This window comes from Macaca nemestrina, chromosome 1, assembly GCF_043159975.1.
Source record: "Macaca nemestrina isolate mMacNem1 chromosome 1, mMacNem.hap1, whole genome shotgun sequence".
Classification (NCBI taxonomy): domain Eukaryota; kingdom Metazoa; phylum Chordata; class Mammalia; order Primates; family Cercopithecidae; genus Macaca; species Macaca nemestrina.
In genome coordinates this window covers 168760985-168773226 of record NC_092125.1, presented here as the reverse complement: position 1 = coordinate 168773226, position 12242 = coordinate 168760985, and the positions used below count along the sequence as shown (strand labels likewise).

The following is a 12242-nucleotide window of genomic DNA, read 5'->3' as shown; positions in this document are numbered from 1 at the left end:
ATGCTCTTAAGCCACTCTGCTCTATTTCTTCATCCAATAAATATCTCATAAAGAAACTTCCATAAAGCAAAATCAATTAGTCAATTTCACAGAGCCAGAGGCCTAACTTCAGTTCTTGGCACAAATGCTTATTAGTCATAACCTCGGGCAAATTTAATTTATCTGTGCCTCTTTGTATTCATCTGTAAAATGGAGATAATAGCAATACTTCCCTTAAAGGTTTATTTTTAGAAATAAATGAGTTAATACCTGTAAAACGCTTAGAAAAGAACTTGGCACATGGTAAACACTCAGGAACTATCTGCTGTTATTATACTACTACATATTATACATGTTGTTATATTTCCCTACATAACTCAATAAATACTTATTTGGACCTTGTGCTAAGGGGAATGATACATGGTCTCCTAAATAAACTCAGCCTATGGGAGTGACGGACATGCAGACAGATGACTCCAGCAGGATAAACAGCATGCGCTATGTGACATGGGAATGTTCTCTTTGATCGACTGCCAACAGCCACTTACATTTGGTTTATGCCTCCACTGGATTCCAAGATTCCCAGTCACCATCACTTCATAGTACAGAACGTTTCCACTGTCATTCGAATGAAACCAATTCATCTCATTTTCTGATGAAATCAGCAACATGGAAGTCTCAAATATTTCAGCGCCATAATGTTTTGTCAAAGTTTCCAAGGTAGCCAAGTATTTCACCTTCAGGTCATGTGTGGACACGCTGCTGTCACAAATGGTCTTGTTGTTAAATTCCTTTAGGAAATCCTTGAAAACATTATTTATCCTCATCCTGGTGAGAAGGTTCCTCTGTCTGATGGACTTATTCAATGTTTCTGGAATATATCGCTTGTAGCTAAAAGAGAGTAGAAAAGTACATCTCTTTTTCATGTACAGGTTAGGAGAAAATAGTTGAGAAACAAATCTAAGTCCATGAATCCACATGTTGCCAAATGGGAAAGGGAGATCTACTCCCAGAGGACGTTAGATAGAGTAAGCACTGAAGATGACCACCGTAAGGAGATGGAGGTGAATAGAAACTGGGAAAGAAAAGAAAAGCACATGCTCCACAGATTTCACTGAAACGGGAATTGCTACAGGTATTGCCCAATTTCCTGGGTCACCAAGGCAGGGCATCTACATTTTTGCTTGCTAGCTTCACCATTCTTGTGCACATTAGTACTCATATCTACACACTGTTATTAGGATTGAGCATCGAATAGAAAACGGTCTGCAAGGTGTTAGGAGCAATTATCTCTTCGTGTGATGAGAGATGCTTTGTATGTTCTATTTGCATGTCTGATTTATAACTTTTCTAAACAAATCACATTTTTTATTTTAAAAATGAGAAAGGCTGGGCACGGTGGCTCATGCCTATAATCCCAGCACTTTGGGAGGCTACGGCAGGTGGATCACTTGAGGTTGGGAGTGAGAGACCAGCCTGACCAACATGAAGAAACCCCGTCTCTACTAAAAATACAAAAGTAGCTGGGTATGGTGGCACATGCCTGTAATCCCAGCTACTCAGGAGGCAGGAGAATCACTTGAACCTGGGAGGCGGAGGTTGCAGTGAGCCAAGATCACGCCATTGCACTTCAGCCTGGGCAACAAGAGCAAAACTCCGTCTCCAAAAAAAAAAAAAAAAAAAGAGACAGAGAGAGAGAGAGAGAGACAGACAGACAGACAGACAGACACAGACAAACTAAGGCTAATTAATACAAAAGACTTAGTGTTCGCCCTGTGACTATGAATCAGATATACTATTTAAAAGATCAACAGGTAAGCTGAAAGATTAGTTACCTATCCAGGTGCTAATGGGCGAGTATCTACCACAAACAGAATCTAAGAAAGCTGATATACTGCTAGAACAGGAGTCAATGTTGAGAAGAACGTTGAGTGCCCATGAAACAAAGAACAAGTCCACTGGGGGCCAAACAAATATGGAGACTGGTCTGCTTGTTACTTCCAGGACTGAGACAGCACCTGGCCCCAGGTCATCCCTGCTGCATGGAGTGGCTTCAGAACAGTGGAAAATTGTGAAGTTTGGGATTTATCCTCAACAAATGTTGTAATTTTTCTTTTAGATTAATGTAATATAATAAAGAGAATTAGAGAAGAACTGTCATTTTTCAACTCAGCTTATGAAAAAATAAAGACAAAGTGCCCAAAGTGAAGGCCACAGAAAAAAGAGAAAGCAGCAGTTGAGCATGTGTCGACTTAATCCCTGCATCACTGAGGAGCGGGCTGTGATCTGCTCTAGACTCTCTGGTCAAGCCAAGGAGAAACAAGCACCAACCTTATGAGAAGACGCACGCTGCCTATCACAAACAATGCAGCTACGAAATCCCTTCTTGAAAATGAGACCATCTTCATTTATGACAATCCTAATAACCCGTTGGTGAAAAAAAAAGCTAACTGATGTCACAGATGGACAGAACTTAAATATTCCTTCACAGAGACTTGATCTCAAATGATATTTTTAAGTAAATGCAGTTTCCTTGAGAAATTTAATAGTAGTTGATCAATTCTCACATTAGAATTAACAGCTCTGTAGTGAACTTCTACAACGCATTGAGTTCAGGCTGGGGATGGTAGTAGCTGCTTATAGAACCGTATTGAGGATTTTTAAGATGGGTCCAAAACAAAAGGAAAAAATGCAGTGATAGAAGGCAGTGTCCACCATGGACAAGGAGGGGATGGAGAAGGCCTGGGGGTCACTAATTTTATTGGCATCCTCAGCTCAGAAATTTCACCCAAGCACAAATTTCTGAGATTAGCAGCCAACATCCAAAATCAAGACACAATTATAATTATTCTACGTGTATGTAGTCAACATTCTAAATAAGATCTGGGTTTCACAGAGAGCAAGGGTCAGCCAAACCCTGGCAGTAATTAAGGTGAAATGTGTAAGAACATGTGGAAACACCACCATCCTCACAATCAACACTTTGGCCAGCGGGAAGCTTTACCTGATGTCCTTGGGCAGTTCTGGCAACTGCATCTTCTTCATCATGGCATAGTGTGAGATGGCCAGGACAGCCATCCCCAGACACTCGTTTTCAATATCATGCCCATCCTGCTCGGTCTTGGGGTCTCGAATGGGAGCCAGGCATTTCACCAAATCATACTGTCCCTAGGAGCAAAGGGGAGAAACCACGAGAGCCCACTCGTTATTGATCTTGAGAGGAAGGCTCCCCACACAGGGAGGTGCTGCCTAGAAATGCAGCACAGCAACGAGACGAATCAGACTTGACAATTTCTCTAGCATCAGAGCTCTTTTCAACAGAGTTGGGCGTGAAGGGGCTCAGGAGATGTCCTCCCACGCTCATTCATTTAACAAACATTGACTGAGCACCATGCCAGGTGCTGGGGAACAGTACAGACATATGAAGTCCCTTCACTATAGAAGTGATGCTGACAAACACTGCGTACTAGGCCTGGACTGCGCCAGAGCAAGGGAAAGTGACACTGGGCTGAGGTCTGATCATGCATTAATTCCACAAATGTGCTGAGATGGCCTGGTCTAGGAGCTGGGTATACGGGGTTGACCGGGCTCTCCCCTCCATTCTGGTGTAGCTCTAAAGAAAGGGGAACATTCCACAGTGCATCATCACCATGTGTACATTTTCCATTTGAGTTTCCCATAGTGAAATGTATCACCAAAACATACCCCCTCACTGATAGAGGTGCACAGCATTCTAAGAACTAACGCGAACTTTAAACACAAAAAATAAAACGAGGCTAACCAGCAGTGCCCAGCCCAGCTTCGTATAGAGTGAAAACGATAATTCCAGTGCCAGCTCCCACTGATTAAACCCAGCCTCAGTGCTGCCAGACAGTGCTTGGTTCCCTTATTTAGTCCTCATAACATCTTAAGATGTGGATGTTAACATCATCACCTCCAACAGATGAGGAATCTAAGGCACAAAATGGTAAACAGCCCCTATTCAGTCACTCCTTCATTTGGTAATTACTGAGAACTAATTATGGGCTAGATGTTACTCTAGGTGCTGGGGATACAGCAATAAACTAAACCACGTTCCTGATCTCCTGGAGATTCTACGCTAAGAATAAAGAAAAGAATAAATGAATAGGAATACCTAATGTCAGGTAGTTACAAAACCCCAAGTTGAGTAGAAGAACCGAGTACCCTGGGGGCTCAGGACTCGGCAAGTGGTAGGCTGGGATTAAATCTAAAACTGACCAGGACCTCTGTTCAATGCCATACTACAGCCACACTCAGTCTTCAAAAACTGACTTAAAGTACATAGAACACTAAAGTATGAACTCTTCAGCCTTTCTCCAGCTTGCAGCAAGGCAGGCACAAAGCCTGGGAGAAATGTTCCTGCATACATGAGATACTCTCTTTCCCTGAAGAACTTCAGATTAATGGTTTTTGGATGGAGAGCTCCCACTGCTCCAGTTTCTCTTCTTTTCACCATGGGATATCTTGTTTCTCTCAAGTGAGGAAAGGTCACTGACATTCCAAAAACTTCTGAAGGAACAATGATCTATGCCAGTAATGTGTGAAGAGCAAAGCAAAACCTGAAACTGTCTTCTTGGGATGTGGTTTTTTGTAAACATTCACTGTAAAGCTACCTCAAGTCACTTATTCCTGAGCCTCCAAAAGGTCAGATCTAATGCCATGCTTATTCTTGAACTATGACACACTCTTCCTGTACACCTCTATTCCCAGGAAAGGTAAAGAATAAATCTCAGCTATGGATACACAAAACTGGGAAGCTGAATCCAAAAAGACCAATCTGAAAATGGCCAGTTCATTTTCTTTTTTTCCCACACAGTATCTGCCTGGGGCTGTGCACTGTCCCCTTTCTCTGTTGTCTCTATGGCAGTTCTAAGGCATAGATGGAATGGAGATAATGCACAATTAGTAACTAAAGCCCTATAGTGGGACGTAACTCTGACACAGATACACTGATACGTGTGTGATCTCACACATAATGGTATACTCTAAGGAATGAATAAAAAGAACATGTACAGGAACACCTACATATGCAGTTGTTCACAACAGACTATAAAGTAATAGCATAATAGGGAAAATGAGAAAAACAGAAAATGTTCAGGAACGGGTGACTAAGTTAAATAAATGACAGCTTTTCCTCTGGACTCCAGCCTCATTACTCAATTTCCTAATTGAAATCTCCACTTGTATGTTTCACAGGCATCTCTGAAAAAGGACTCCTGATTTCTGCCCTTTCCCCACCCTCTTCCCCCAAGACCTTCTCTGTGTGGAGAATGACTCCATTATCCATCTGACATCACCCAAAACAGAAACCTAGTCATCATCTTTGATTCCACAAATTCTCTCAGCTTCCACATCCAAGTCAACAGCAAATCCTACCAATTCTATCTTCAAGATGAACGACAAATCTACTCATTTTTCTCCACTGCCACTGTTGCTACACTAGGCCAAACCAGCATTTTCTCTCCCAGGATCATTGCTGCAGACTCTCAGCTTGTATGTTTGAAGTGTACTATTAGACCCAGCACAATCTACTTTCCACATATAACAAGAATCATCATTGACTTGAAACATACATAAAATGAAGCCTTCCAAGTGGCTTCCCACCACACTCAGGATTAAAGCATAACCCCTTGCCAGCTCCTACAAGGCTCTGTGTATGCGATCTGCCCCCACCTGCCTCTCCAGCCTCGTTCCCCATCACCCTCCTCTGGTCTGCAGCCACATGGCCTCTCCTCACAGCTCTACTGGCCCTCAGTTCCTTCCCCCATTCTGTTCCCTCTACATCAGATCTTTTCAACTGAGGCTGATGGGAGACTCGGCAATATTGAAGACACTTTTGGTCATCACGCTAAGGAGAGAGTGCTACTGGTATCTACTGGGTGGAGGGCAGGGGTGCTGGTAAATACGCTACAATGCACAGGGCAGGCCATCACAGCAAAGAATCATCTGGCCCAAAAGGTCAGTAGTGCTGCTGCTGAGACACCCTAAATGGAAGAAATACTCCCTCACCCCTCTCTTAGAATTGCAGATTCCTTTTTATTCTTCAGGATTCATTATAAATGTTACCTCCTTAGAGAGACCTTCTCTGATCATATGATTTAAATTAGGTCTTCCCATTCAACCCCCCTTCTCCATATTCTCTATCACAAGCTTCTGCCTTCACAGTACTTTCCATAATTTCTTATGTATTATCTATGTATCATTTTATTTGCTTGTTTTCTAACTTGATGTACATCTGATGCATGCAGAGGCCATGTCTGTCTTGTTCACTCCAACATCTCTAGCAACTTAGCAGGTACAAGTGTCTGAGGCAAACAGTACACAGACATCCAGTCAATATTTGTTGAATAAATGAATTGTTACAAAGTCATTAAAACAACGAAGATCAATATTTTAATTGACATTTGAAGGACAAACAATAAAAAAATCAGATGAATAAAAAAGCAGTTTATAAAACAAAATAAACCATAAAATATTTTCAAAATCTACATAGTATCTAAATCTGCGTGTTAAAATCAGGAAGCATACTACCAAAAATCTTAGTAATCTCAGAGTAAATGTAATTTCAGGTGATTCTACCTTCTCTTCTGTTTTTTTTCTAGCGTGTAATCTTTCTACCCTACCACCAGTGACAGAGTGGCCATCTCCTTCCTCCCCAAACATTCCTACGGCTGCTGAGAAGTGCCTTCTTCAGCCCTGTTGAATTACATCTTCTTTCAAGTAGAGCTTCCCTCTGACCTCTGCACACAAGGCTATTAATAGGAATGAAAAATAAAATGGTAGGAGGTGGGGAACAAGAAAGGAATAAGAAAGAAGGGAAGCCCGAAAGCCCACAAGCTGGATAACCAGCCTCTTGGAATGCTGAAATGCTGCCTTTTGTCTCCTCACTTGGGGCAACTCCAGGTGTGGCAAGAACTTACCCAGAACAGGCCATAAAGCACCCTAGCACCACCAAGTTCAGCTGCACCAGGGGGTCTGAGCTCTACAATGCCTCTCCCACCCCACAAACTCCAGCTTCTCCTGGGCCCAAACTTCCTACCTGAGCAAACAGATACTCCAGTGAGCTGGCATCAAGGAGAGGGGTTGCATCTGGAACCTTTTTTTTCTCGTAGCCATTTTTCTGCTTCTTTGGAGAATGACGCCACACTGACTGCTCATTGTCGTTGGTTCCGTGCCAATTGGTGAAATAGAACCTGGAAGGCAGGAAAATGAATGCCAATTGTGGCAAAGGGGACCCAGATGTGGGCAGGGCGTCCTGGCTCACCAACAGTGGTCAGTGCCAGAGGCTGAAGTGTCCTGAGAAGCAGGCAGACAACCCTGCCCCTTGCAGCCCTCACCATGTCTTTCCTTCTTACTAGCACTGTATGAGAAGTGCCCTGTCAGCACCTCTTCTATGACTCGGGGAGCAAAAGTGACTTCCCGAAGATCACAAAGACAGCTCCTCTGACTTCTCACTATGCTTCCAGAATAGGGAAACACCTGCTGACTGGAACTCCGTGCTGACCACAGCTCCCTGCATGCTTACTATCAGCCGCACTGCTAAGCCCATTCTACCTCGAATCCAAGACCGATTCGATTGACATTTTAACATTCCTGAAATTTAGTTTCATCACGCAATCAAGATATACAGCTTACATGGCAGTGTCTCCTACTTCCCAGATTGCTGCGATTAAACTGATGGTGTGTTTTACATGATGAATAGGGTTTTAAAAGAGAGCTGCCCAAACATCACCACAAGCATCATGAAACGAGTTAACAAGCACTTTATATATATATTATGCTAATTAATCCTCACAGCAACTCTACAAGGTAGGTTTCATTCATTTTACAGATGAGGAAAACTGAGAGACCAAGAGGCTAGGTGACCTAAAACTACAAAAGCCTGTTCTCTTAGCTACTACAGTTGACTGTTGAACAGCATGGGTTTGAACCACAGAAGTCCACTCATACACAGATTTTTTTTCAATAAATATGTTGAAAATTTTTTCTGGAGATTTGCAACAGTTTAAAAAAACTAACTGATGAACTGTGTGGCATAGAAATTTTTTTTAAATTTCAGAAAAAGGTACATTATGAATACATAAAATATATACAGGTTACTAGTCTATTTGTGTGTTAACTGTTTATGTTATTGGTAAGGCTTCCAGTCAACAGTGGGCTATTATTAGTAGCTATGTTTTGGAGAGTCAAAGTTATATATGGATTGTCAATTGCACAGGGGGTTGGTGCGTCTAACCCTATCCTCCATATATAACTTCCTCTGTCACCTGTAAGAAAAACACAATGAGTTCTGGAATGTGTGGAAGTGACTAAGGGAAGTGACTGAGCCAAGCCAGCCCAGGCCATCTCTAGGCTATAGACTCAGCTGGTACCTAGGTCTCTTTCCCTTGACTTGCACATGAACTAATGAGAAAAGAACCATGTCATAGAGAAGCAATAAATACAACTCCCTCTTTCCCTGTGAAAAGCTGCTGCTACACTTCAACATCTGTCACTGTGCTATGTTTGCAGAGCCTAAAACAAGCCAGGCCCCGAGTTAGGGACCGGGATGCAGAGGGCTCTCAGGCATGTTTCTCGCACTCCGTGAGTTCCTGTCTCTGGGAGCAATCGGTCAGGTCCAGCAGCAACTATCCAGCAACCCATAATGGGGCACGTGTCATAAGCAGGACTACACTGTGACTTTCATAGGCCCTAAACACTTTTCCCTTCCTCCATAAGAAATATTACAAGTTATATTTCTCACCTATGTTTTCTGATTTTAAGTGAAATTAGGCATTTTATGGGCCCCTAACAAGTGTGTGCTATGGGCATTGTGCTTAAAGAGTAAGTTGTCCTTGGACAAATGAGAGTCTCCGGCAAGGTGCCCAAGGAGAGAGACAGGTCACCCTCCACTGCCAGGGGAGGTGGCAGGAGGGGAAAAAGGCAGATGTTCCCTGAGCTGACCGAGCCACGGCCTTCTTCTTCCACATCCTACTGAGTCTCTGTGAGAGAGTCCTTGGACCTGGTAGAGATGAGGGCCCAACAAACTCCCTCTGGGCAGAACACAATCTTCAGTCTGGTCTGAACAAGGATATTCTTCCAGGCTGCTGAGAGCCCTGTGGGACCATCTGTGGCTTGGAACCCTTTAGGTCAGATATTCAGACAGCACCAGGCTGAGGAGACCAAACATAATGTGTAGCTTTTCCACTAGAACAAAGGCTAAAGGCAAACAGAAGATTAGGGAGTCTAAAATAAGGCCGACAGCTTTCTCCTTAATAAGATGTCAAAAATATTAACAAAACTTTAAATCTGTGACTACCAGGATCAGTACCCGCCTTATCACCCATAAGGCCAAGCTTAAAGACACACTGAAGACAGACATTCCACACACCTTTTTAAAATTAATTATCAAGGTGTTCATCAAACCTGGTACACAAAAATTCCAGATACTATAGCATGCCAATGGAAAAAAAATTTTAATGACATTAATAAATATAGAATGATACCTGCCTATATTATTTTTCAGAATGATGTGGAGGAACAAAGAAGGAAGACAAACAGACATCAATCAGAGATATGCATTGCAAGTTTTTGAGAAAATTATGTACAGATAACTGCCTATTTTAAGTTTATATGCAGATATTATACACAAAGAATTATCTTCACACTTCTACAAAATTTTTTGATGGACAGTGAAATTCAATTGTTTAAAAAAGTAAGAAAATACTTTTTGAAAATGAATACAGAATGTTGTCTCACGCTAAGATATATTATAAAACAACAATTGTCAAAAGCATTATCTAAAAACAGAAAATGATAATTGAAATACAAGAATATTTCCCAAAGTAGAGCTGGTATTCCACTGAAATAATCACCAACATTTATTTTCATTTACACCTCCTTTAGTGGTGAGATTATGAGGTTTCAAAATTTTTGTAGTTTGTCATCAGGCAAATGTTTAAGCTTAGGGTGGTATTTTTTTTTCAAGTTCAAAGAGCCTGTGGTAACAAAGCAATATCCTGTTGAAGCACAATGTCAGATACAGAGTCAAGGTGCTAAAAGTGAAGCAACTCTGCACTTCCAGGCAGCTAATAGAAAGAGGGAACAGTAAAGACAGCCTTTAATAGCCAGGCATTCAGACAACCAAGACTAACGCCTCACAGAGAATTGTAAAGCTACTAAGACAATTCATTAGATGTAAATTTTTGAGTTAACTCTCTTCCCTTTTCTGGGTATTAGTTTTTCCACGAAAAAAAAATGAGAGTTGAATTAGGTAACTTAGGTCTTTTCTAAGTCCTAAAAGTTACCATTCTAGACTCTGAGCTGAGTGCAGAAACCTAGAGGCAGAGAATTAGAACCCAGTGACATGTTCCCCTGCAGAATTCAAACTGCAACAACCCATTTCATGCTGATCACACAGTCAATCCTCAGGCCACAAAAAGCAAGATTACATGTGGAAAAACAAAGCCAATAGCCAGAAGGCTCAGCTGGGACCTGAAATCTCCACGGCACACAGCTTTCCTCTCCAGATGAGACTTTGGTTAAGTATAGAAAAAACAGGAAAAAGTCGGCTCTTGGATAATTATCAAAGAAAATTAGATCTGGTTCAGTGTCCACTGAGAAAAACATCCCAGTCATTTTGTAATGGTGATAACTCCGCCAAATTCTCCCAAAAATAACAGCTGTGATACTGTGAAGAGCCTCTGAGATTTCAGAGGGTTTTTCTAGCAAATCCCTGCATTCTATTAGCATCTGAGCTAATCTACTGATTTAATACCTATGTAAGTTAACCTGTGTTTCAAAAAGGATCCACCTATTTATAATCTCCACTGCTAAACACACATGTTAACTTCTGCTCAGCAAGTATCTAACTAACATATTTTCCATTCTAGTTACTGCAAATTTGTTTACAAACTCAGGAGACTGCAGCTATTGAAGTACTGACTGTGTCACCTTGGGATATACTGTGACATTTCACAAAGTCTGAAATATGGGAGAAAAGGCAGGTGCCCATCAGAAGAAAAATTACAGCTCCACAGCCAAAAATCCTCTAGGAGTAGTCAAAACATCCACTCCCAGGGAGCAAGACCAACCTAGAATTTCTAGTTAACACTTCAGGCAATGTTTCTCAAGCTTTTCAGTTTCAACTTTTAGTAAGAAAAATATTTTATATCATGACCTTTATATGTAACACATACATACATATATATATGTGTATATATATAAAAAACGTATCTCAAAAGTTTAAAAAATATATTATGTATATATGCTGATATTATCTATTCTCTCCTGTTTCTTTTTATTAAATTCACTAAATTAAATTGAATTCATAACTGTGAATCCACTAAATTAAATTCATAACTATGATTACCCATTTGAAAATCTCTGCTGCAGGACACTAATTCTATTCAAAATATCCTCTGCATTATCAAGATTTCTTTTCTAAAATGTGGCAGAGGAAGGTGATCAAACTCATCTTGAATTGTATTCCAAATACTGAAGAAGTCCTTTCTCATATCAAGCAAATACAAAAGTTACAAATTACAAAAATGACTACAACACTTCTTGGTAAGTGACTCAGGGCCCCAGGCTGACCACTGTCCCTCAGTGCAGAGGGAGCCAGGCAGGTACCAGGTCAGTACTTCCCATACCTCATCCGGTAGTGGAGTCGGAGGGACATCTTGTCATCAACGGTGATGGTGCGATTTGGAGCATACCAGAGCTTGGTGTTCTCATCATACAGGGCAAAGAGGTTGTGACAAAGAGGAGAGATACCTGAGGAAAAGTAAAAAACCACATCAGAAGATTAAGGCAGATACATTTGGCCATCTGTTTCTAAACCCAATGTATGCAAAGATAAGGAACTCTCTCAAAGATAAGGAATTCACAAAGAATCTGGGTCACTCGTATCCTCTTAGGGCAAAGAGATTTCCAACCAGGTTCAGTCAGGCTGTTTTGATCATAATCATCAAGAACTATGACTCCCCAGAAATATGTCCTGTAGCTCCTGGCAAACCAAATTTAGATCATTTAAAAATAAAACTCTGATGACATTTTTCATTACAGGTATCTGTGGCAGAGTCTTATCAAATCCAGCTTTAAAAAACCCCCTATCTGAGAGGTTCACAGAGGTTCAAAGTGCCTGATGTGCACTTTGCTAATCAGAAACACTCTGGGAGTTGGGGAAATCTTCCATCTGTTTCCTACAGAAAGCATTTAAACAATGCTAACACACTGTGATTATATATCAAACATGCAAACAA

General features: G+C 41.3%; 1 protein-coding gene across 4 annotated transcripts in view; it reads right to left on the bottom strand.

Moving 5' to 3' along the window:
- Positions 1–12242, bottom strand: part of LOC105498461 (Janus kinase 1) — a 237422-nt gene that overhangs the window by 32554 nt on the left and 192626 nt on the right. For all 4 annotated transcript variants that reach the window (XM_011770614.3, XM_011770612.3, XM_011770611.3 and 1 more), the window contains 4 exons: positions 11631–11754; positions 7040–7193; positions 2984–3147; positions 528–870 (listed from right to left, as the gene is read on the bottom strand). In XM_011770614.3, coding sequence (XP_011768916.1) covers positions 528–870; positions 2984–3147; positions 7040–7193; positions 11631–11754 — 785 coding nt within the window. The remainder of the gene's footprint in view (positions 1–527; positions 871–2983; positions 3148–7039; positions 7194–11630; positions 11755–12242) is intronic.